The sequence below is a fragment of the Ornithodoros turicata genome, chromosome 6 (assembly GCF_037126465.1).
Source record: "Ornithodoros turicata isolate Travis chromosome 6, ASM3712646v1, whole genome shotgun sequence".
In the NCBI taxonomy this organism is placed as follows: domain Eukaryota; kingdom Metazoa; phylum Arthropoda; class Arachnida; order Ixodida; family Argasidae; genus Ornithodoros; species Ornithodoros turicata.
In genome coordinates, this window is record NC_088206.1 from 8332166 (window position 1) to 8356307 (window position 24142).

Sequence of the window (24142 nt, forward strand, 5' to 3'; positions counted from 1 at the left end):
ATAGGGACGAGTCGCCATCAGCCGCATGGGCAAACATTGGAAGCCACAGAATGCCTGTCTTTAAAAATCGTCTTCGACGACTGGCTGGCATCTTGGGTGGATGTGGGTGTTTGGGTGACTCTAGATGCGCATGAGTGAGAGGAGGCATTAAGCAGGCTTTCTGTCACTAGGTGGCGTTCGTAAAGCACGGTCGTGTTTGGCGGACCCTTAATGCTTACGTCACGTCGTTCAAGCGATGAGGCTTTGTTCAGCTAGATATCCATGCGTGCGTTAAGTGGGCTCCCCCTGTTTTGGCTCACTCAAATCGGGACCTTGGGGCACCCGGAGCAGCCTTGAACCTCCAACTCGAACCTCATGATTTCTTTTCTGACTTAAATTGACTTTGCCTTGACTTTCTGACTTGATTTATTTTCAGGGGTTTATCAGAATGGCATTTGGAGTCTTTCACTTGGGGACACGCGGAAATTGGTGAATTCTAACAAGAACCTGCTGCATTGGCAAGGGGACCACTGCTAGCTATCCTCTCAGTTTCCTATTTGAGGCACTGTTGATACCTATTTCTATTCTACCTGGACGCATCAGTATGTGCCATTACGCTTGCCAAACCCAGTGCATTAATTTGCCACTAAAGATCGTTCGAAGTCACTTACCTGCAGCACCAAAACCCGCGTCGAGACTTCGAATGGGTCGATTTAGAATTGTTTCCTTTAGCCGTGTGGAAGGATTGGGTTGGGATGACAGGTGGCATTAAAGAAGAAAACTTAGCACGAAGACACGCGACATTCTGGCTCCTGGAAGGAAGAAGTTACGTTATTTAGACAATGTGCAACACCATCTGGCTTTGGCTATGTCCCAAAGCTATTATTTTTATCAATATTGTCATTCATTTTGTCCTTTTTGTCTTGAGGTTTCCTCGTGTTACAGTCTTTCTTTCTTTCTTTTTTCAGTTGAACGAGGTAATTGGTAGGAAACAGAAATAGCCCTTTACCGTACACGCAGGAAATGTAAAGAGTAGACACATTGAAAGCACGAGCTACTACTACTACAGATTCGCAGAGTAGCAGGTCGTCATCGTAGGAACACTGACAGCGATTCAAGTGCAGCGAGCTAAATATGCTGATTTAATATTGGAAGCCGTTGGAGACATGATCGGTGTTCAACTTGCCTACGGCTATATGTGCCCCATGAAGGAGGTCTTTCCAACAGCGCTTCTGCTCTATAGATTCAGTCAACGCTTGCCTTTACTGAACCTCAATGTGGGAAAACCCAAAGAAAGAAGAGCATTACATCCTTGGAACAACAACAACTTTATAAGGAGATGATGAATTGGGAGTTTCATCGCCAGGGGTGATACTCTATCCCATTGCTGGTGGTGAATGTGGGAAATGAAATTGAGCCCCTTCACATAGAGATTCTCGGAACCAAACGTCACAACGTAAAGAAACTAAGGAAAAAAAACTAAAGTACGTCTACGATTGTGTAACGTGTATTTCAGCGGTAGCTGTTGTGCGTGGGCGTCGACACTCTTATTGCTGATATACGCACAACTACTTTGAAGCGACGAGTACTGCCTTGTGATCAGCGAAGTGAGTGGTGATCTGTGGGACTGGGATTATTGGGACAAAAATATTACTAAAATCGGGACAAAAGCCGGACTAGAAACGCTGAAAGATCGCCACACGTACCGGGACAACTCTCTGTGCATGTCAAAACTGCTTCTATTACCTTTAGATTATTTAATTAGATTATTAGATTATTTAGATTTATAATTTTAACTTCGTTTGGAGCACCAAAATCGAAACCGAAACCGAGCACTTCCCGGCAACAGCTACCGCTGTAGCAGTAGCACGAGGACCGAGTCGTATGGGTCTCTGAGGCTGTAGAACGCCATTTGCCTTGTATGCAATGCCTTTCTTCAGCGAACCGAGTTGAGTGTTAGTTTCCAGTATCATCCTGCAGCACGAAGATCGCCGAGGCACATATCGGGAGAGGTTGGCCATTCAAGAGGTAATCTTCCGACCGGACTTCCGTCGTGCACCACTGCGCGATAAAAAAGAGCGCTTTTAGTCCTCTTGCGGACTAAATGCGCGGAAGTTCATATGAAGTTTAGGGTCCCTTTGCTGTATACCGCGGAGTGAATGGACCTTTTTCGCAATGGCGTATGCGCATGCGCATGACCTTGAGGCACCGGAGAGGGTTATCTCCGTCTTCACTAGATGGCGCAGTATGGGGACGACAGAAGTGGGGACCGTGGGGAGACCGCACGAAAGGCGCCAGCTCGTCGGTCCCACTCCGGACCGGTTTTGGTCCTTTGTACTACCCACGTGAATTTGTTTCGACGCGCTCCGAGTGTGGTTCGCTGGAGAGCAGATAGGATACGACGCGTATGTGAAAATGGTCCATTTCGACGTCAGGAGAGTAAAACGGGGAGTAACCGTGTATTAACTCGACCGACATTACCCAGTGCCCCCCGTCTGTCATCACCCAATGAAGATAAGACATGCGGCCACGTGCTTCGTAACATTCCGATATCATTCGCTTGCAGGAATCGTCAGCTAGGCAGACGTGATGGTAGTAAATGTCACGTGGTTTCGTTACAAAGAACTACGGATGCTAATAAACGCTCAGTACGCAAACCAAAGTAGTGCTAGTCACAATATACAAAATAGTCCATCTAAAAATAGTCAAGCATACATATACCGTGACACGGAAGACATGTTGGACTAGTTCAACGAGAACCCGCATGGTTCGCAGCGAGCGCATAGCGCCAGAGCTTAGGAGCTTGGCTTCAAAATTGGGGCATTGCGCATTCTATAATATGGCGGTAAGCACATCAGCCTTTCTAGCCCACCATAGCGTTACCACAACAGAGCCGCCATTCTTTGGCATGGAGGGTAGGTGTTACCTTCCTTTGTTGCTTCATTCAGCTGAATTTGGCTTTTTCATTTTCCTAAATTATTCGATTTGCCTTCTTAATTTCGCGTCCTATGTACGCATCTCATGCGAATATGTCAAATTCTTATCCGATATATATATATACATATTACCCTACGTGACTTGTTTGCGTGTTGTCATTTATACGTCGCTTTATTATTACGTGAACTCAATAGGCCGGAGCAAGGAATGACGGGTAGTTTCGATTTGCATCAGCGTTGTTTCCGTGAGTTCGCATAGCAGCTTGAAGATGGCAGTTAACTGTGTGAAGCATTCCGCAAATTGCTTTCGTCCTCGTATGGACTTGCTGTATTTGTTACGACTTCTTTACTCCGTAGCACAGAACTGGTTCAACACCAGCTGCGTTTACATGAAGGCGACACAAGTCGACTTAACTGAATAAGTCGACCTGTCGTCTGCATGTAAACCGGTCTACATCGACTTCAAAGGAAAGTCAACACATGGAAAAGAAAAGTCGCTCGGCTTGGCTAGTTCGGACGAAAAATGCCAACTGGACTCCGTAATGCAAACTGCGCGTCAGTCGACTTATTCAGCCACTTCCCATATGCCACTGCGGGATGCCTCGTTTTCCCTCGCCTCATAATAGAATAGGTGAATGATGGCCAGAGACGAAGGAAGAAGAAGAATACTGGCGGTGCACATTTCCACGCAGTACGTCCAAAAGAATACAACTGTGTGATTATGAAATGAATGACGGGCCGACATGATGCAAAAGCAGTTGCGAAGTAAAAGAACTCACACGATGAGAAAGTTTTGTGTAAAGTATCGAGATTTTTAGGTTACAATTCAAAGATGAGCATGGCACCTTCGTCAACAGTCATGTAAACCGACGCCAATCAACCTTACCGTTTTGTATTGCCAACTGTAGGATGGGACAAGCGTAAGCTTGCCCACATCACGGTTCACCTTACTACCGTTCAGTCGACTGTGGCCTTCAGTCCGTCATCTCTGCCGGTGAGAAGCAAAGGGCAATCCGTGACGTAGACGGTGTCAAAGATAGGATATGATCTACAACATTTTCGGTGTGATACCGACAGGCTTGTGCACATGACGTCACGCGCAGCATTGGAGCGCATTGGAGTCACGTGGCATGCGTCACAGGAGTCTTACAGCGGGCCGAGCGGCAGCGTGTTTTTTTTTTTTTTTTTTTTGAATTTCCTCTCGTAATTGCACGCATACCGCAGCAACTCACGGCATATTCTCCTACTGAGACTCCGGTGCGGCAATATGTTTTCCAATGTCGCGGGACCAAACGTGACGTCACCGCACAAGCCTCAATGAGGCGGCACGTACCTAGAAGGCTGTACGTCCGCAACACAATGCACAGAGCTTGCCTCACTTTGTTCGCTGGCCATCGTCGTTCCCGCCATCTTGTCCCATCCGTTTCGCAGTTCTGTTACGACCACGACCGCTATGAGTCCGTCCGTCCGCACGATCCGCTAGACACTCATCGACCCTCGAAATGTACATCATGATTGGACAATGAAAATTTGACTTTTGAATGCGCAGAAGTGGACGTGCGACAACAGAAGCAGTAGGTAGCCCGCCATAGTAGTAGACAACAGAAACTCTTAGAACGATGATAATCTACTTTACAAAGAAGCATCCACAGCTTGTACAAAAAATACTAATGTAAGTTGAAATACAAGGTGTTGCAGAAATTGAGGAAGCCATACGCGGGCCGATGAGTAGCGCCACCGCGACCTTCCAAATGCGGCGCTGAGAAAGAGTGCCTATGACGTGGTCGTCATAATCCAGTAGCTCGTGGTTATGACACTTGTCGACGTGCACGTGATTTCGCCGCCGCAGGGTTGCTAATAAACAGAGCAGCTCCGCTGTAGTTAGGGGGAGAGAAGCTCGCCAACTAACACTGCCCATGCCAAAGGACTGTCCATGCATCGCTGCGGGCGTGCGGTCACAGGCATTTCACAAGCTGTACCTGATGCAGCTCGGAGACGAGGACGACGGAGCCCGGCGACAGCAGCAATACCGCAGCCACGCAACGCCAGTCAGCAGGAAAGTTTCAGGGGTTCCGGGTGAGATGGACCAGCATGACATGGACTAACTTTCGACAACTATCTAATAACAGAGACAGCTGAACATACATCACGAGCATGTTAATGACGAAAATGTTGGTACGTGTTGTGGCACACACTAAAAATCAGATGCACCACCCTCACTGGTTGGTGCAGCCCTGCACCAGTGAGGTGGCTCAAGATTTTTAATTTCGTATTTTGCTACGGCGTGTTTTGCGACAGATAAAATGAGCTCCACCGAAAGAACGAGCACAGGTGACCTGCAACACGTGAGCGAGGACTCTTATCCTCCGCTCTCAGGAAGAGCGTGAAAGAGAGTGAGGGAAGAGGATACGTCACCTGTACCGCACGTGTGACTCGTGATGCGTGTGGGCGGAGAAAGACGACTAGCCGGCGTGTCTTGCATGACGTATATCTTGCATGGTTTTTCACTTTGTAGCCGGCCGTATGTCGTGCTCGTCCGAGGCTGATTTCGCAGAGTGTTTTCGGAAATATTTCTAATGTCTGCTCCCGATTAACAGGGCCAGCCAGCCCTCCTCCTCCAGCAGTCCTTGGTGTGCAACCCTAGCTTTCTACGGCAATCGCACGTACGCTGAGCTATCCTGCCCTGTCGGAACTCTACGCGCGAAGGGACAAGCTTCTTGCAACACAATGTAGCCTCATATATCCAGCGCCTCGCGTCACTTGCCTTACCTTCACAGTTGCGTTCTCTAGCTGCTGCTGCTGCAGCGTCATGCTTGCCTATAGGTCATTCTACGAACTCGTCCCTGAAAGATGCATCGCCATTTCGGAGTGCGGAAGCTGCTGGACGGACACAGAGTCTTCCGTTCTTTAGGGTCTTTGCGCGTATTTGGCGCGTAGTTTTCAGAGCACCCTCCACCCCACCCATAAGAGGCACTGTGGGTCAGTCCTATAGGAGCTATTCTGAGATCGAATACCCAAAACGCACTCATACAGGATCCACATCGCGTGCAATCGTGATTAGGCAGTGATTGTGATCGTTCTCAGGTGCGGACAAAGCGAGTCTCGAGACTCGCTTTGTCCGCAAGAGTAAGACACAGGAAGGTTAGTACGCGTCCCGGACCGACTTCAAGGGGAATTGTGCAGACATTAGGACCCTCAGGGAAAATCTCGGACAGCAAAGCCGGTCGAGCATTCGAAGGATTCTCTCTTTGCGGCGAATGAAACATTGTCCGTGTATTTATTTTTTTTGTTCTGCATTAGCGCCGCGAAGCAGCTGTGGCTGTGTGCGGTGCGCACGTGCATTGTCTATACGTGAAACACTGGGTATAACATGTGACAGTATAGACTGATATCGACGTAGTAAGCAAAAGGCAGGCATGAGAGCAGTTTAATTCTCAACGTCTGCTGCTGGTCAGGTCACTTTTTTTCTTCCATCGTATCGTAATATTTATTCAAACTCCAGATCCAGTACACCTGAAAGGCGAACGATAGTCCATTTATCCCAGCTGCATAGCTCTGATCCCTCACAGGTGACAGACTTGAAGACACAGCAATAGCCATATGTGGAAATGGTACAGTGCTGAACACGTTCGCCGTTACACGTTTACATGTTTACCGAGCACGCTCCGGCGCATTCTTTCCTCACTGGCAGCGAATTTTACCGTACCGTACCGTACCGTACCGTACCGTACGGACTTACAGACACGTGCCTAGGTAACCCAGTCACCTATTTGCAAGTCCGTACGGTACCATTCGCTGCTAGCGTGTCACTCTGAAGAAGGAATGCTCCGGAGCGTGTTTCGTAAACTTTTGTCCAGCACTGTACCAGGAAGGGGTCAGTGAGGTGAGCGACGCCATGGCTAAGGTGGCAAGGGAAACACGTAAATTGAAATTCCCTGTCCGAGTGAGGTTAAAGGCAGTGTCCGCAAAGAATGTGATATCCACTTGGAAATGCCTTCCACGAAGAAAACGCAGAAAAATGTGTTCGTGTTTCTTTCATAAAGCATAAAAAACATCGAATTCGAAACTATCTGCCAGCTTTCTGTTGAAACGGCCCTTCTTTGCTTCGCCTCTTCCGATCGCATCTTCAGTTCAACTGCGTTTTCTTTTTTTGTTCGGACACCACCTTTAAAAGAATACTGCGGTACAACCTTTTATGACCATGCCGTCAGAGTGCATAGACGTACTGCGCATGTTAAACTTGTCAAAAGTGTTAAATGTCACTTACGTTTAGAACAAAACTGATGACGTGGTTGCCAAATGTAAATTCGCTCTTGAAAACCTGAAAGAAATTTACAGGCGTCACTACGGACACAGTAGACAGTGCAAGTCATCACAGTCTCCAACTTGAAAAGTGGAGAGAGTATACGTGACGTATAGACAGTGAAAAGTGGAGAGAGTATACGTGACGTATAGACAGTGAAAAGTGGAGAGCGTATACGTGTGCGTATAACCTCAAAAAATATACTCCTGCAAACGGCAAATAAGCCCTTGAGCAAACGCACATAAACTGCCGCACATTTACTCCGAAAAGGGACGAATTATTGTTGCAATGCATCTAGTTTAGAAAGCAACTGAATTTCTCAATTTTCCTTCTCCTGGAGAATGTGCAGGCTCTGCAACAAGTGAATAGGCTACAAGAAGGGCCGGTTGGTACGTGGGTAAAGACGTGACGACGGAGGAATACAGAAACATGGCGACGATGCTAACCGTGTTTGTCTTTGTGTTCCACCGTCGTCACGTCTTCAACAAATCACTGTTTCAACTTTGCGAGAACGAAACCACAAACACGAAACAGGTCCTGCAGAAGCGTCGCTTGGTCTGTCGCGTTGGCCTGCTGCGTTCCCATACGAGTTTTAAAGAAAAAGAAGAAAAAGAAATCCAAATCCAAAAAGAAATCCAAATCCAAATCCAAATCCAAAGCGACAGCTGGAAAGCTACGCGAGGATGAGGGGCTATCTCCTATTCCGACAGCGCGTCCAGTTCTGTTCTGCTGTCCCCAAAGGTGCACTAGCTGGAGCAGAAGACTATATTCATCACGTCCTCCAAAATGCGTGTATTTCGTCTATGTTGCCTCACATAATGCCATTCTAGAACTTTGTACACAATAAGACACAGACGCTAATGTGTTGTTTTGGAAGAACTGTCGTTGTTCAATGCACCTACCAAGTGTACACGTTTGTGTTCTGATTTCTGTGTTCCGCGATGACAGCTTTTTGGATGCCCTTTGTACCGTTTGCACTGGTCCTTGTAGCTTCGCACACCACACGCGTCCTCGCCACCGCGCTGCTTGCGTTCTTCATAAATTTCTCGAAGTTTTGTAACCGATCACAGACTTTCTGTTCTGTGATTTGGTGTGACGTTGGGTCCCCTGGCAAAGTCTGAGTCTTTTTTTTTTGGCTATAGTCGTGACGATGCCCACTTGAGTGCGGCCAACAACGGCAAGCTACCTCGACCCCCCCCCCCCCCCCCCCCCGTCTGAGTTCCGTTCTGAGTTTATTTGCACACAATAGTATAGCTATTTTGTATTCGTATGATACAGTAAAAATTATACTTCAAGCAATTAGTAGCTATTATATTCCCGTGTGTGTCTGGCTTTCGTATGTTTCAGTTTTTTCTTTTTTCTTTTTTTTTGCACCGTCGTGGAGGCGACAGCGAATATATCAAGAGGCCGCAGTCATCAGCGAGGTGGTTATTTCACGCGAGCGGAAACGAGAGCGAGGAGAGTGCTGGTTTGGGAACGTAGCATAAAGCCGCGTTCTCAAGCACGCGATCTGCAGCAGCAACGGAGACAGCGACAACTTTTAAATGCGATAGCATTGATAATTTGAGGCGTCGTACGTCGCAACATAAGCCCTGCACTTCTGCTTGTCCAAAGTGCCGCTACAAAGCTGCCATCATAGAGGGCCACGTGACGAACGAAGAGTGTGTGAAAAAAGTTCATGTATATATGGATGGATGAGGTGTGCTGCTCGCAGCGAGCGTCGTTTTTCAGGTCGCTCAATAGCATACAGTAAATTCATGCAACTGTCATCTTGATTGATCACAGCGACATTATACGTCTTATACGTGCAGACCTGTAGCACAGATAGAATAATTAAATCGACGACTTGAAAAGGCCCTAGAGGACTTTAGAGCCTGTGGTCCTGTTAGAACTATGCGAGCTTCCTGAGCAGGGAGCCGGTCTCCTAACTGTTTCGGTTTCTCTTGTCTCGGTCGATTGTCCACTAGGCGTCAATGTCCGCGAAAATTAAACGTGAGGGACTGTTCTCCCGTCCCCATGACAGTAATCTCCCAAGATGCTACTCGCGCGCAAGGAGCACTGGGATTTTCTGAAATCGTCTACTGTTACTTCGATTTTACTCGAATGAAACCGAACGAAGACGAACTGCCACAGCCGCAGTGAGACGCCTAAAGCAGAAATATATATTTGGCAAACGACCGCAAGTGCTGCGAAACTACCGATAAATTGACTGTCGATAGCGTTGAAAGACGATCGGTAGTTTTACAACAATTCACTGTCGATAGCACTGTTAATAGACTTTTCTTTTTCTTTACCATCGATAGCTGGATTTCGTCCTCACTATCGATGCCTCCGTTCGAGTCTTCGTTTTCGCACAGAGGCACAGTGCAGTGCATGGGGCAAGTATTTTTTCGTTTTCTTTTTTTGTTTCGCGGTAATATATATGAATGATGCTCATCCTAAAATCGTACGCACTCATGATGCTGCAATACTAGTCAATCGAGAGTATCACGTGACCTTCCGTTGGTTGGGCGGCATGAGAAGCTCAGGGTCAGAGACGGGGTCAGTTATGAAGAAGGAGTTTTTCCATTTTTATCTGCTTCACGATAGGTTTAACAGGGCCAACTAACGTAGTGCCATCGATGGTTTTCTTACTATCGTCTGGTGTCACTTGCGAGAAGGTGTAACGTGGTTGTACAAGTATTTGCAGACCACTCACAGATATATCCGCATTGTGTCTTCTATCCTCTTCGTGTGTGCGACGCTGCACATGAAACAGAAGGTGAGATGCACTATAGTGCGCGATAATGCACGAAAATGCATCCTACTCGCGAATTTGACTTGTCGACCAGTAGCGAACTCCCGTATCTATCGCGACAAGCTCCTGCATGTACCACAAGCCAACCTCGTTTAGCTCGATTATGAGTCGGGGTAGTTGGCGACAGTTCAGGTAGTTGCAACCGTGTTTTCTTAACCCTGCGTCTTCGTTGCAGCATCTTTCAGTACTACATGAACTGCTTCACCTCGTTCAGCAAACCTCACCCAAGAACACCGTTCCTGCCAAGAGGCTTAGTAAAGAAGCTGGTAGAGTCGTTGCTCACGTCTTTCAAACGGCCATGTCACTCGACAAATCCGGAGCAGAACCCCGCCCTCGCGATCCGCTAGGGGCACTATGCACCGGTGACCGGTCCTTGACTGGACAGTGGAAACTTTGAACGTGACAGCTATGGTAGGCGTATTTCGAAACTCATTGGGACGGATTATAATTAATGTACCACTCATGCAAGAACTAATGTCCAGTGGGACATCGCGCTCAAGTACAAGATAGTGTAACAATTGAAGTAATAATCGGGCTCAAAGTTGTAGCGTTTGGGAATGGAAGCAATCGTCGCTGTAGGCCGAGAGCCGGCCTCACGCCGATCCTGCTCCTCGCGGGAACCAGAAGTGACGGCAGAGATTACTGGGAGCTCAGACTGCGAACAGAGCTTTCAGTAGGACACGCGTTTTTCGCTGCGGAGAAATACAAGAAAAATAAAGATCGACCTAGCGAATTCGCCAACAGACGCCACAGCCGTGGATCAGGACCTCTTCCATCACATGATACGTTTAGGTATATGGTCAGTGCGACAACTTACGTGTCTGCGCCGCACCTTGAAGCCAGGCACAAAATGCTCCTCGTTGAGAGTGGACACCTACGGACACGAAATATTGACGAGCGAGAAGATGACATTGTAATCGAACACCAGATCTCAAGTCCAGTCTACTGGTAACTTATTATTGCAGTGACTGTTGTCTTATGTGTGTTGTGTCTTGCTGGAGGTTCAGACGTCATGTCTTCTGTGTGTCTTTTCCTCAACTCTGCTCGTCTAGTGTACTCGACCAACGTCACTTAGATGCAGAAATCGTGCTTAACGCCTCCCTCACTCGTATGTCTATTTGTTGATATGTCGTCCATATGACCACATGTCCACGTGGCGAGCTTCGCCGCGTGGACATGTGGTAGACATATGCCCCGCCGCGCCATGTCGGCGTACCGCTGTAATTTTCTGACGACGACGACGCCAGTGGTAAAATGGGGATGACGTCGCCGCCGGTCAAAGTTTCATCGGCGCACACACGTCTAGCATATGGTAGCTGCGATGGATGTATGCTTCCTGTCAATCGCCCCAGACTGTTTCAAACACGTGCTTTATCTGGCAACCAGTGGTTGCCAAAGTATCTAAAAGGGACTAGTTTCCATTGTCACACGGGCAGTCGTCAATAGCTAGGGTGCCTCAATACTAGCTCGTCCCCAGCTGTGCATAGATTGAAGACAGTCGCGGACTAAACAAATTGTGCAAAAAAAAAGAACATGTCGTTACTCTTGCTCGTCATTATCTTACTCCCTTAGTTGGAGCGCACTTCACGAAAATGACACTAAATTACCCCGTGTGACAGGGGTGGAACTCGCAATCACATTGAGCAGCATAATATGCCAAGAAGTCCTTGAAGAATATTGATTCTTGCGTAGTTGGCCACGTCGTCTTCTGCTCACGGAGCCCCTCAACATGTGTGACGTCTCCGATAACATGGTGCCCTATTCCTCCAGCATATCGGTTCCTGCGATACGCTAAAAAATCTCCGCTAGCGTCGCGCATGCGCCATGGGGCCAACGCCGTAGCGGGTACGGTATCGGGTACCGCGTCGGAGATGTGAAAACGGTTTACTAAAACTATTATCCAGACAACGTTGCGTTCAATTCCCTGATATTTCATAAGTTAGGGTTTTAACCTGCACGGTAAATATAACTATTCACTTTAGCCATTCCATTTTATCCAAGCTTGACACGCACACGCGTAATGGTCATAACGGCAAATGCACTAAATTAATAATAATGGTGCCCTGATGTTACGCGAAAGGTTTGTCTGCCTATAGTATGATGACATGTTGCACGTGCCGTTGAGTAGGACTGCGGAATATTTACCTCCCCCGCACTGCTGCCGTCCTCTGCAATCCTCGGCAATCGAACTCGCAATCTTGAGCTCAGCAAGCCAACGCGTTACCGCGACTGAGGTCGGTGAAATGCACTGAAGTTCGATCCGCCGCCCACAATGATTAGATAGCCAGAATCGACCCGCCGTTAAACTGCCTGCAGCTCAGGACCAAAACTTACAATTTTTTGCAGGTAGCCATCTTGAAAATGCTTGAGCTGCAAAGCGGTGAGTTAACATGTCATCACAAGAGTGTAAGGTAACAAGTTCACACAGACAATAGATAAACGAAAAAATAATACAAGCGCCCGTTCGCGAACTCAAATTCAACTTTGACAATTCTTTGACAACTTTCGTGCAATATCAAAATGGCAGAATGGGCCTGTTGGTACATGACTGAATAAAACCGGAGCAAGTGTCGTCTATGTGTGTTCTTGTCCGTGTTTTGTGCTCCGGTTTTATTCATTCATTTCGTGCAATACTTCCGATTTTATACCATGTGCGCGAAAGTGCATGTGAGAAGAGACATGTTGACAGAAACTGGAAGGATTGCGCTTGTTTCTCTATAAAAGCAAGTCATGGCAAAGTGGTTTATAAATCTTACATGTACGTGAAAACGTTCCGCGCCATGAAAGCGCGCCGTTCGTTCGAAAGGCACAATAGAAAATGGGGCACTCTCAATGTGTACGGTAGATACCCCTTTCCACCACTGTCATGATCAGTACAAGACCGGCTTACACTACCGTATTTGTCGTCCACTTCCTTAAAAACTAGAAGCTGAATGTAATCGAGCCTATAGGTTATAGTGAGTCGGTTTTCGCTCCCACCGGACACAGACAAGAAAATGTTAGTATAAAACCGGCCTAGCATGTATTTATCGAGCTGAGCATTAAATTGATAGTGAGGAAAGAAATGAGAAAAACGGGCAATTTCTCCTTCGAGATTAAAACGGAAAAATAGAAATACCGTAACCATTACGTTGAAAATACCAAGCAAAGCTGTACGACTTTACTCACGAGAGGGTATTCGTTGTCTGTCATCCCGGCCTGTAACACGAACATCGATCAAAGATCGAATTACTGCACACGGGAAGATAACACTCGACGGTGTCCAAGCACCGTCACAATAATAACAATAATAAATAATAATAATAACAATAACTTTAGTCTACTGGTTCACCTGTTCCTCACCTATTCACCTGTTTCCTCTCTAACCCTTCGTTTTCCCCTTCCCTGGGTGCACAGAGCTGCCGCCCCTCAGCAGTCTGACCGCACCTTCCCAAAACATCATCCCCCTATTCTCCCCCTCTGCGAGTCACCAACTTCGTCCGCAGTGGCGTATATAGTTTCGTTAGCTCTCGAGTACATGGCGGTACCAGCACTTGGCATAAGAAGTAATACATTGCAAGCCTTCCATATCTCGTGGTAGCTTGTTCCAGGTAACCAAGAGGGCGAGCGAGGAGGCTGCACATGGCCAATACCAGGAAATCCCGAGAGTAGTAGGTAGCCTTTGGTTGTCTAGTGCGTTGTCTTCTCGCCCGCTTGTCGCATTTTACACAATGCAATAGCGCTACTCAGAGTCGCCTTCACATGTAGTTCTTGGTGTGCCTCGACAGACTCATACACCTGAGCTGGAGAAGTTTCTGCTTGCGCCGGCGTGGCCCTGTTGCCACTGTTGTTTCCAAAAAGTGACATCTGGGGGTCATACCGGGTTGCCTCCCAGCCTTTGCGTGCAATGCCGTCATAGTAACCACCCAAGCAGCAAAACATATGTGAGCCCAATATCAGCTGTATATCGGCAGTATTGGTGCAAGATTGACCAAATATTGCGTCAGTATTGCCAATGCTAAGCAGGCATTGGGCGAATATGTTGTGCTGCTTGGGCATTAGGGCGCGGGAGCTAGTGTTTCGCAACAGTTTTGCGGTTGCGCTTGAACACGTGATCTCCGAGCAGTTAGCCAATGAGTGCTGAGCTTACGCGATGACGTACCCACCCTCAAGAAAGCCTGGAGGGTTTGCTCATTAGTGTTATCACAAATCAGTTCGAGGTACTGGTTAATGTGGGGAAATACTAAGCAAACTAAACTAAGCGAAACCTCCACCCTGAACACCACACCTGCACAAAACAGGCCTTGGGATTACACCGGACTATGTCGCCCTAAATATTCCATCACAATTACAAGCCGTATAGCTGGAACGAGAAAGGTATTCCGAATCTGCAGGCATTTTTAGAGTTCTACCACCTAATATGACGATGAGCTATAACACAGCTAGTGGCTGTGATAAGCTGGTTCCGGATTGTTTGGTGTGACAAAATTTCTAGACTGTTGAAAACATTAATTCGCTTATTACCATTCGTTTTTCACCTTTCGTAGCGTTGCGCCTGTTCATATACTGTAAAACAAAAAGAGGAACATTATACCACACTATGACGCAAGTCACAGGAGGCAGTGTCATACAAGGCACGTGCTTTGTTATATGCACAACTGACCAGCGCTATACTCCGAGTTGACATAAGAACTGCGGACAGTGTCATATCTCTGCAAGCGACAAATGTAGTTTTCGCCTTGAGGGTGAGACATACGAATAGAAGCGGGATGGGCCAGGCAGGCAGGAAAGCTTTATTATTTTGTTTAGCGGCACGCGGAGGTCCTCTAGGTATATAGTCTCTGGCGACCGGTTCAGTTTGAAGCATACAGTCGCATTGCCAGTTCTTATGCGTCAGTCTATGTCAATCACAGATGTCCTGTGGGAGTTAGCATATCACAAAGTATAGCAGGCATGGTATACCCCTACTACGAACCACTACATCTGCAACAATTATGGTACGGAAATGCGCATGTTCATTCGTGGTATCGTACCGGAACCACCGGAAGTGTGAATTGTTTGTCCTGGAAATTTTTGGAGGCCAGAACGAATGATATATTAACACACGCACTACTTGGCCGCATTGTGGGGACATCCTCTACTACTTTACTCGGAGCCTTAGCGCTTCGCGACACCATGACACATTTGCCATCTTCAAACTGTTGATTCTGACCTTCATTTACGTTACGTTATTAAAAAGGAAAAGTGAACGCCGACGAACCCATGAGACGTCGAATATGAGAAAGAACACCAGGATAATGACGCATATCTTCAAGTACGTGATGAAGATTCCCATGAGTTTTTTATTGAGCTGAAAAAGAGCATGTACCAATAGTAAGCAATCACAGGGCTTCACGGACAGTCATTTTATATCTGCAAGTCCGCAGGTTCCTACTGTGGGACACATTGTGCACAGGCATCATCGTAAAACCGCCACGTTCGAATTCTTGTGCGCCACAGTTGCACCGTCCTTCTGTGCGCAATAGTACGCCATCATCGTGTATCATCGTATTCGAACGCGCACTCTTTGTGCACAGAGCTGTTTATGGAGACGTCAGAGTCGTTGTGGTGTCGCCCAAAATGAATTTATCCAATCATAATCTGTCCAGAATTCGCTTATCAGCCGTCTGGGGCGTGCCATTTCGATGCTGTCGACAGGTGCTTTGTCGTGCTCGATTAAATCTACAGGGATCTCCGGCTAATGACGTCAGCCTCTTTTGGGGTATTGGGGAGGGGGGCTTTGTTGCCAAACTGAAAGAGTTCAAGGATGGAGGGCTTTCGAAGTATACGCACATGTCTTCTCTCCTTGCATCGTAAACAAAGCTCAGCATTGAAATGCAACAATAGAGCCCGACGGCATGACGTCGCATGACGCGCTTCAAGTTGGGCGCCTCCCAGTGGCCAAGCTCCTTCTATAAACGGCTCTGTTTGTGCAATTACGCTACCGCCGCCTGGGACCTTCGAGAGACCTTCCTGACAAGTGTGTACAGCAACAATATGCAACAGCTGAACGAGTTCTTTGGCCCATATACATGGTGTGCAATCTACTGCTAGACTCTTACGCGTGTTTAGGTTATCTTCCACACCTTGCAGGGCCATATACTATTTGTTGTTTTCGTACGTAATAGTTAGCACGACATACTTCTTCGATTGTGCTCGTGAACCATACGGTATGCGGAACCATACAGCACATAACTATGGCTCCGAGGAGTGGTTCGTCCAGAATTCCGAGCCGTATCATCAGGTGAAAAGTTAGGGGGTTGTCAAACTGAGGTGAGGAGGGGGGGGGGGGGGAGGGGTCTGGATAAATCACCGGCTCCGCGTCTCCGGAGCCTCTTGGCATGCATGGAGCGTTTTTTGCTGACAAAACGAAATTCCGCGAGAACGCGATAATTATATGAAATGATATGATAATTATATGATTATAATTATATCATTTTGATGCGCGGCAGAACATACAGACTACGATATTCCTTCTATACGATCAACTGGTGACATATGGACATTCCTTGACATAGTCTCAAGGTAGCTTTCGCTTGCGTCCGATCGTCGCATCACAACGTGTGCTGCCTGCATCGCAACTACTATGTGTCTGCCAGCATGATTCACAGAAAAAATGAAAGCAAAGCCGCATGTGCACCTGTCAGATGGCCGGAGTGACCTCAAAGCACCCTCATGGGGACAACAACAGAAAAGAAAAAATAATCTGATAATGCTTGTGATAAGGGCCAATTTTGCTGAGTAGAGTCACTAGGTACCACACTGTAAACGCTTTAACACCTTTAAAGGTGTAATAATGTGCATGGCGCACGCCCTTTTTGGTGTAATTTTGGTAACATCATAATGGAGTACGGTTTAGCACTAATTTTCTTTACTGGCATGCTGTCTGTCCTCCAAAAATTCAGTCTTTCAAGTCTCAACATGGTTGAACAGTATTGTAGACACTTGCACGTGCTCGATTATCGCTAGCGATGCATATACGCATTAGCACGTATATACTAAATCCAATACATAATGAGAGCAAGATTTGAACTGAAACCTGATCTTTTGTAATGCTTCTGCTTTGAAATGCTTGTTTGCTTTCTGAATTTTGTAAAATATCAACCTGGAGGCACAATGTTGGGCAACCAGGTTTAATGTGCATGGCGCACACCTTTAAAGCTGTGAAAAAGCTTTTCCAATGTCGAGGTGCTTGTATAGACAAGGATTAACCTAACTCGCATTACATGGATGCCACCCTTCCCTGTCTGGGGGGAAACAGTAATTAGAGCATGCTTTTCTTGCCAAACTCTCTTCTACTGGAACACCCAAAATCAGAAATTTTCGGATAAACCAGAATAACTATACATTTCGCAGGCGTATGTTTTTCGAATTTTTTCGAATAAATCCGAACAACGGAAACCCTACATATAACGCATAGTAAACCCTGCGGTCCCTGCCGTTGAGAATTGAAGTAATGGCCTGTATTCTCCAGAAGGGTATCCGCGGCACTAGTAAGCAGGAACAGTTCGGGTTCCCGTACAACTGCAGTAACTAGGAAAGAAAGTATCTGAAGAAGAAGAGTACTCACAGTCACTGTTGCCACGAACAGGATGAAATGCATGATTAATGTGATTGTGAGGTACACAAGTTCCACGTAATAGAGATATTTACTCTGATACCCTAAAATGTAAAAACACGTCATATTCAAGCATGAGCAAGATCGCGGCATGGACAACGCACACACAACAGCTCATTTACTCGCATTATGCATTATACATTTGTGCACACCAAACAGCAACATACAACTAGACAACAACTGCACAACATCTACAGTCGCGCTCAGAACCTAACCACTTTGTTTTCCCTTTTAAGCATCCTAGTTATTCTTTGTTGTTCTTTCTTGGGATGTTCCTCGGAAATTTATGCATTTGCGCAGAGGTTATCGCAACGCTGGTACCAATTGAGCGGTACTCAGAGAAAAATAAAAAAAAATAAAAAAATGAAATGAGTAAACTGGAAAGCAGTCACGGTTTCCACACTTCCCTATAGATTGTAGTTGTATTAACGAAGAAAGTAGGAAATCATTGAAAAGGTTAGCCAGCTGCAGGACTTGAATGCTTAGTTTTGTTTGGCCTCGAACCTTTTGTTCTCATGCAATTGAGGCTTTGTTGTCTTCGGGGTTCCAGCCTCCATCCATCCAATTTCCATCGTAGTTATGTTATCCACGCGGTTTCAGTTCGCATAATTCAGCGACGGGTAACAACAACTTCATTGTGAATTGATGAATGGAGAGTTTTCATCGCCAGGGGAGACACTCTACCCCATTGCTGGTGGTGATGGGGGCAATGAAATAATGAGCCCCTTCACAATAAGGATCGAAGTCCTATAGTATTCAGAACGGTCAAGAGAGCTTTGAGGGCATTGCACAGGATTTCCACACCGTCATTAAATACCCTTCAGCGACGAGTATATATCAGTGTACGTGATGATTTGTTTACAGATTGGAATGGCCGTTAACGCCGTTCTGCTATCGCACTTCGGGGTAATCCGTGTAAGTCGTTTGTTAGCAACGTATATTCTCTCCAAGACAGTGTCCTCCCAGCCGCATAGCCGACCTGCGAAAACGGTATCCGAGCTGCTGTCATAGCCTTTTGTGAAATTATACCGCAGGAATCGGTCTCCGCTATCATAACAGCTCGTACACGAGAGGTACATTGGAAAAGTTACCTGATTGGTTCAACGCTACAAAGAAAATCATCACTGCATTTTGAAACTGTAAAAGCAAAGATAAGGTTCTGTGAGACATAGATGATGATGTGAAACAAAGAAAAAAGAGCGTAACTTCATAAACCTACAGCGTCCCAAGGTGGGGACATCAAATAGAGAAAGCATTCGGACGATACGCCACCCTTCGTGCAAGCACAACACGGTGATTCGCAATCAACGGATATCGTAATGAATAGAAAGCGTAATAAGCAGAGACACGAAAAAAAGAACGAAGCGCAAGTGGCATCAGGGTGGGTCATTCGTACACCACCTTTTCGCGATTTTCAAACCCTGCAAAAGCGAATTTTCATGAAATTCGCGATCGCCATTTTCCCGCGAATTTCGAGCTCCGCAAAATTTTCTTAACCAGAATTGGAAGGATTACCAACCGCCGAACTGCAATTTTACAGTACACTTACAGTACTAGACATCGATCTCACACATCAGCGGCATGGCCGTTAGTGGTAGTAGCCACGGTCGTGCTGAAAACTAGGAGGTGGCGGGTTCGAATCCTACCGCCGACTGCGCTGTATGAAGTTTCCCTTGGTTTTCCAAAGATTTTCCAGACGAATGTCGGCACAGTTCCCCATGAAGTCGGCCCAGGACGCATACTAACCCCCCACACACACACACAAACCCACAAACACATTATCTCCTTCCTGCTGTCCTCTCTCCATCTGTCCACATCTGTACGTAGCCACAGTTGGTTCGCGGCGATAACACAAAATTAAAAAGATCGATCCCCCACACGCATTCCAGAAACACTTCGTATTCCACCCTCGCTCGCAACTTGGCAATATACCAAATGGACCTCTGGCGACAAACGTTGCCGCAATCATGAAGTTGGTAGACATAACGAAACTGAAACAGCGGGGACGGAGTACACCGCTGTTTCAAAAAGTCATATTCCTTCGCGAAGGCCGGGGGTCCCTTCTGTGTATCAATAGTACAGACAAATGAGGTCGCTTTCGTGTCTGTGTTCGCGTCCCCAGACAACCGCGAAAAGACAAGAAGGTTTCACCAATCGTCTCCAAAGTCAGTGTCATAATCCTGTGCGGAATGTGGTTTGTTATTATGACTTAGTTTGCGCTTGCTTTGTATAGAGACACCACGTGCTCCTGAAGATTGAAGAGCCGGTAACCATCTTTAGAAAAGGCTACCGAAAAGATAGGGCATCGGGTAGGATGGAGTACAAGGCCATACAACTAATAACATGTAAGGAATTGAGTAAAAAGCTTACTATATGAAAAGCTATATTTGAACGTCGCTCTTTTGTGACTTATTCATTTTTTGTTATAGTATACTGTAAACGTATTTTTATTTGCGAGTATATAATTTCGCGATTCCAGGACCGTTTCCTTTCGCGGGATAAACGTCAAGCTTTGTTCGCGAGTACAATTTTTCCTGATTTTTTAGCGCTCGCGAAATTCGCGGAAATTAATGCATCGTGAATAAAAATACGTTGAGAGTAGTTCCAGTCTACAAAGTTGACGGGGCTGTCGTACCATCTCACGAGATTTGTTCGTAAACAGGGAGAGGTCTAATGGTCAACGTCAGTTTCTTCCGGATCAGCCTCCCGTGGCGTAGTGGTTAGCACAACCGCTTTCCACGCCGAGACTAGGGGACGTGACTCGGGTTCGAATCCCCGCACCGGATGTGCTGTCTCGGTTTTTCCCTGGGTTTTGTAGCAGACTTTCCAGACGGACGTTGGCGCGCATCCCTCTGAAGTCGGCCCATACGTCCACGTCTGTGCTTCGCGGCGCTAACACATATTGAAAACTGTTTTAGAAAATGTAATCACCGACATCCGAGCATACCTGGGTAAACTACTTCTGAAATGTAATTAAATTACATTACTCATTACTCCAGTTAGAATTTAATTAAATGACATTACTCATTACTGCAAGTGAAATGTAATGAAATTACATTACAATTACTACGAAAAAGTAATGACATTACAAAGTCATTACTGTGAGTTTAATCGTAACGATATTGAGGATGTGGAAATTCGTTGTCAGACAACACTACGTTGCAAAAACAATACATAGTTTATTCTGTGCCGATTGAATGCGTCACCGTTCATAGTGGGCGTTGGAATTCTTTTAAGTGGTCAGTCGGCAACTCTCTTTCTGCCAAGTGCCAACACAGAACACACACTCGATTATTTTTTAAAGAGTAACGAGTAATGTCATTAAAATTACTGCCCAAATGTAATTAAATTACATTACAAATTACATAATGTCAAAAGTAATGCATTACATTACATATTACCGGAAAAAGTACTGTAATTTCATTACAGTAATGACATTACTACCCAGGTATGCATCCGAGCGAAGCCCAAGACCTCCAGACTCATAAGCACCACGATACAGCCGCGAAGAATATCCAAGTCCCGCGAAATATTTCCTAATCGGTCAACAGAATTCGTGAATTAAGGCCACGAATTAACAGCTCTTACAGTATAATGTGCGCTTCTATTGCGTCATGCCCTTCAGGGTTCATTTCAAAGCGACAATCATTTCACGCCAAGTCGGGGAAAGAGCGAAGTATACGTCATTGGACACCGCGTAGAATAGAGCTTGTACTTTTTTCATACTCTACGGAAACGATGTGAAAGAGAGAGAGAGAGAGAAATAGCGATTTTTGAGCATAGCACGAAGCGCTGGGCGAATTTTCGTCGACGTCGGTCGTGTCAGTGGTACCTTTAATTACGAAATGCAGCTCTGCACAAAGGGCACTTGAAGCTTTGCACCAACAGTAGGCAAAAGTAGCAACAGTAGGATTAGGGGCAACTGGGATTTCCCTAGAGCCACCCTTTTTTTGCAACACCCCCCTGAAATTTGAGATTGCCCAATACAGGCTTAACTACCAATGCATATGCAGCCCACAACTAAGTGTAAGGTAACCCACTGGTATGGACGCAGACAAGAGCAGAGGGAGACAAGCATTTGTCTGCCTCAACTTTGTCTACATACCTACAAACATGTGTCCATATCCCCCCTCCCCTTTGAAGCTGAGGACTCCCCTCCCTCCCTCAAGAGGTTTTCAATTTCTTGAGACATTACTGTGCACCATATGCGGATCATCCGTTTGACACTTCCTATACTTGAAAAGCTGCCGCTGCTTGTCTGTCACATTTATGATATATGCTTCTAAGATAGCTTTATACAGACCATAGTGGTCTCGCATTTCGAACAGAGGAGTAACTTACACATGCAAAAACCGCATAGATACCGGTGCAGGTCCTGGTGTCACAGCACATCCCGTGCGGTCTTTGTCTGTGGATGGTAACGTCAAGAAACATTGGACACTGAAGAGCTGCCATTTCGCGTTTTTGTCAAAAGATCTCGAGATCGCGAGACTTATAAAAGTGAAAAGTCTTCCTTGCTGTTCAAACAAAAAATGGAAAATATTTTGCATAAGCGCTATCATAGGTGACCAGTGACACGCGTGCACAGAACGGAATCTCAATGGATGCTTGTCCATGAAGGTATCTACAGGGAATGTGGCTGATCGAGATTCGCATATTGGTCGAGATTTGTATTGCTCAATATTATTCAGCCACTTACTGGAGTCAACGCGATTACGTCGACTCAACCATTTTTTCGGTTGAACGCGTTACGGCTACAGAAGGCCGTGACGGTATTCAAAAAGTAAAGTAAAAGTAAAGTAATTATATGTCCATAAAGGCTTACGTGGCGTAGTGATGTCGGTACCGAGCTACAGAATGGGTCGAAGTGATTCCTAATAGACCGTGCGTGCGTGCGTGCGTGCATGGATTGGATTGGATTGAATTGGATAAAAGTGGCACGCATCGTGCTTGTTTTTTCTTCCTCTGCCGGGTGGAAAATGGCCATTGACAAAATTAATTAGCCAAATTAACGAATCAGGGCGACCCGCATACGACGTTTTCTCGACGCAAGAACGCCGAGCGCTCGGCATTTTTACGTTCAGCTCCACGAACAATAGCCGTCCAGCGGGGACGCCGACATCTGAGGTGAACAGATCTGAGCGGCAAGCGCAGGAAGCGAAGTGTCCGTCTTGACCAATCGCGTGCCTGGCCGGAAACGACCGTCTGCACAGCCGCTCAGCTGTGTGGACATAGACGGTGTGGTCGCAAAATACGCGCAAGTGGAAGACAGAATGAAGTGGACCAGGCAGAATTGGCTGCAAATGAAAATAATTGGAAACACAAGGGTAACAAAACGCATCCCATCCCACTTGCTAGCCACCCAAGCAGCACAACATCTTGGCCCAATATTGGTCCAATCTTGGTCCAGTGTTGGGCCGGCATTGCCAATATTGGTCCAATATTGGCCCAAGAGCAATGCATTGCTCGATTGTCGTTTCCCTCTGACCTAGATGTCGCTGCACACAGTAGTGTGTTCTGGACGGTCTTCTTCAATCGTTCTACGGCAACAGCAGTCGCTTTTAGAGAAGAAGCAGTTCTTTCTTGTTTAACAGCAGCAGCAGTTTTCGCCGTTGGTCCATACTGGGAGACGCGGGAGGACAGCGAACGGAAGCGGAAGTACGAGCAAGAGATTTGCACGTTGATGGTCGGCGCGCCTTGTTTATTGCCTTTGGTTACCAGATATTGTATTTATACAAAGTTATACTGCACGTTTTTCAAGTGCTATCTGTCGCGTATGTTATGCCAGCCTGTAATAACGACAAATGCCGCCAGGGGCCTCGAGTACAAACTTTGCGCCGGGTCCTAGGCTGCGCCGAGAAAACGTCGTTTGCGGGTGGGCACGACGTTTCTCGTTTCTCCATCACGAGTGACGTCACGACCTCAACGCTCGGCGTATCTGCGTCGAGAAAACGTCGTATGCGGTCTGCTATCTGCATGAGACGCATTTTGGGTATGGAGAAGTTAATAGAGGTATGAGAAGCGTTTTGTTTATGGTAGGGTTGCGTAAGATGGTTTTGTTTAATGGAACTTTTTATGTTGGATGATGGAAATAAATGCTACAAATGAAAACAAAAAGCAACACCTGGATGTGGAGAGAGTGCATATTTTCCCAGGTTAGGTATTGATGTCGAAGAGTAGGTTCATGGAGAGTGTGCATCCGGCTTGGCTGAGGTTAGGTTAGGTGAGGTGAGGTGAGGTGAGGTGATTACGTATTACACATGTCGAAGAGTGGGTCCATGTAGAATGAGCATCCGGGGTGACCGAGGTTAGGTTAGACCAGGTGATTACGTATTGCACATGTCGAAGAGTGAGCCCCATGTACAATGTGCAACCGGCGTGACTGAGGTTAGGTCAGGTCAGGTAAATACGTATTCCATGTGTCGAGAGGGCTGACGTAGATTGTGCATCCGACGTGACTGAGGTTAGGTTAGGTCAGGTGAATACGTATT

The 24142-nt window shown here is 46.5% G+C and overlaps 2 protein-coding genes across 4 annotated transcripts in view; both read right to left on the reverse strand.

Annotated features, from left to right (window-relative positions):
- The window catches only part of LOC135398998 (uncharacterized), an 18465-nt gene extending 17673 nt beyond the window's left edge, over positions 1–792 (reverse strand). For all 3 annotated transcript variants that reach the window (XR_010424167.1, XM_064630619.1, XM_064630618.1), the window contains exon 1: positions 651–792. Coding sequence is in view for 2 of the 3 variants with exons in the window: in XM_064630619.1 (XP_064486689.1) it covers positions 651–748 (98 nt within the window). In the remaining variant the exon portion in view is untranslated. The remainder of the gene's footprint in view (positions 1–650) is intronic.
- Positions 793–6325: 5533 nt separating this feature from the next.
- On the reverse strand, positions 6326–22552 carry LOC135399001 (uncharacterized). The gene is made up of 12 exons (XM_064630621.1): positions 22477–22552; positions 21993–22059; positions 18743–18788; positions 17604–17695; positions 15255–15344; positions 14519–14560; positions 13184–13213; positions 12350–12385; positions 10833–10889; positions 9917–9961; positions 7183–7236; positions 6326–6428 (listed from the first exon to the last, which is right to left on the reverse strand). The coding sequence occupies exons 2-12, from the start codon at positions 22041–22043 to the stop codon at positions 6372–6374; spliced, it is 600 nt and encodes a 199-aa protein (XP_064486691.1). The 5' UTR covers positions 22044–22059; positions 22477–22552; the 3' UTR covers positions 6326–6371.
- Positions 22553–24142: the final 1590 nt, after the last annotated feature.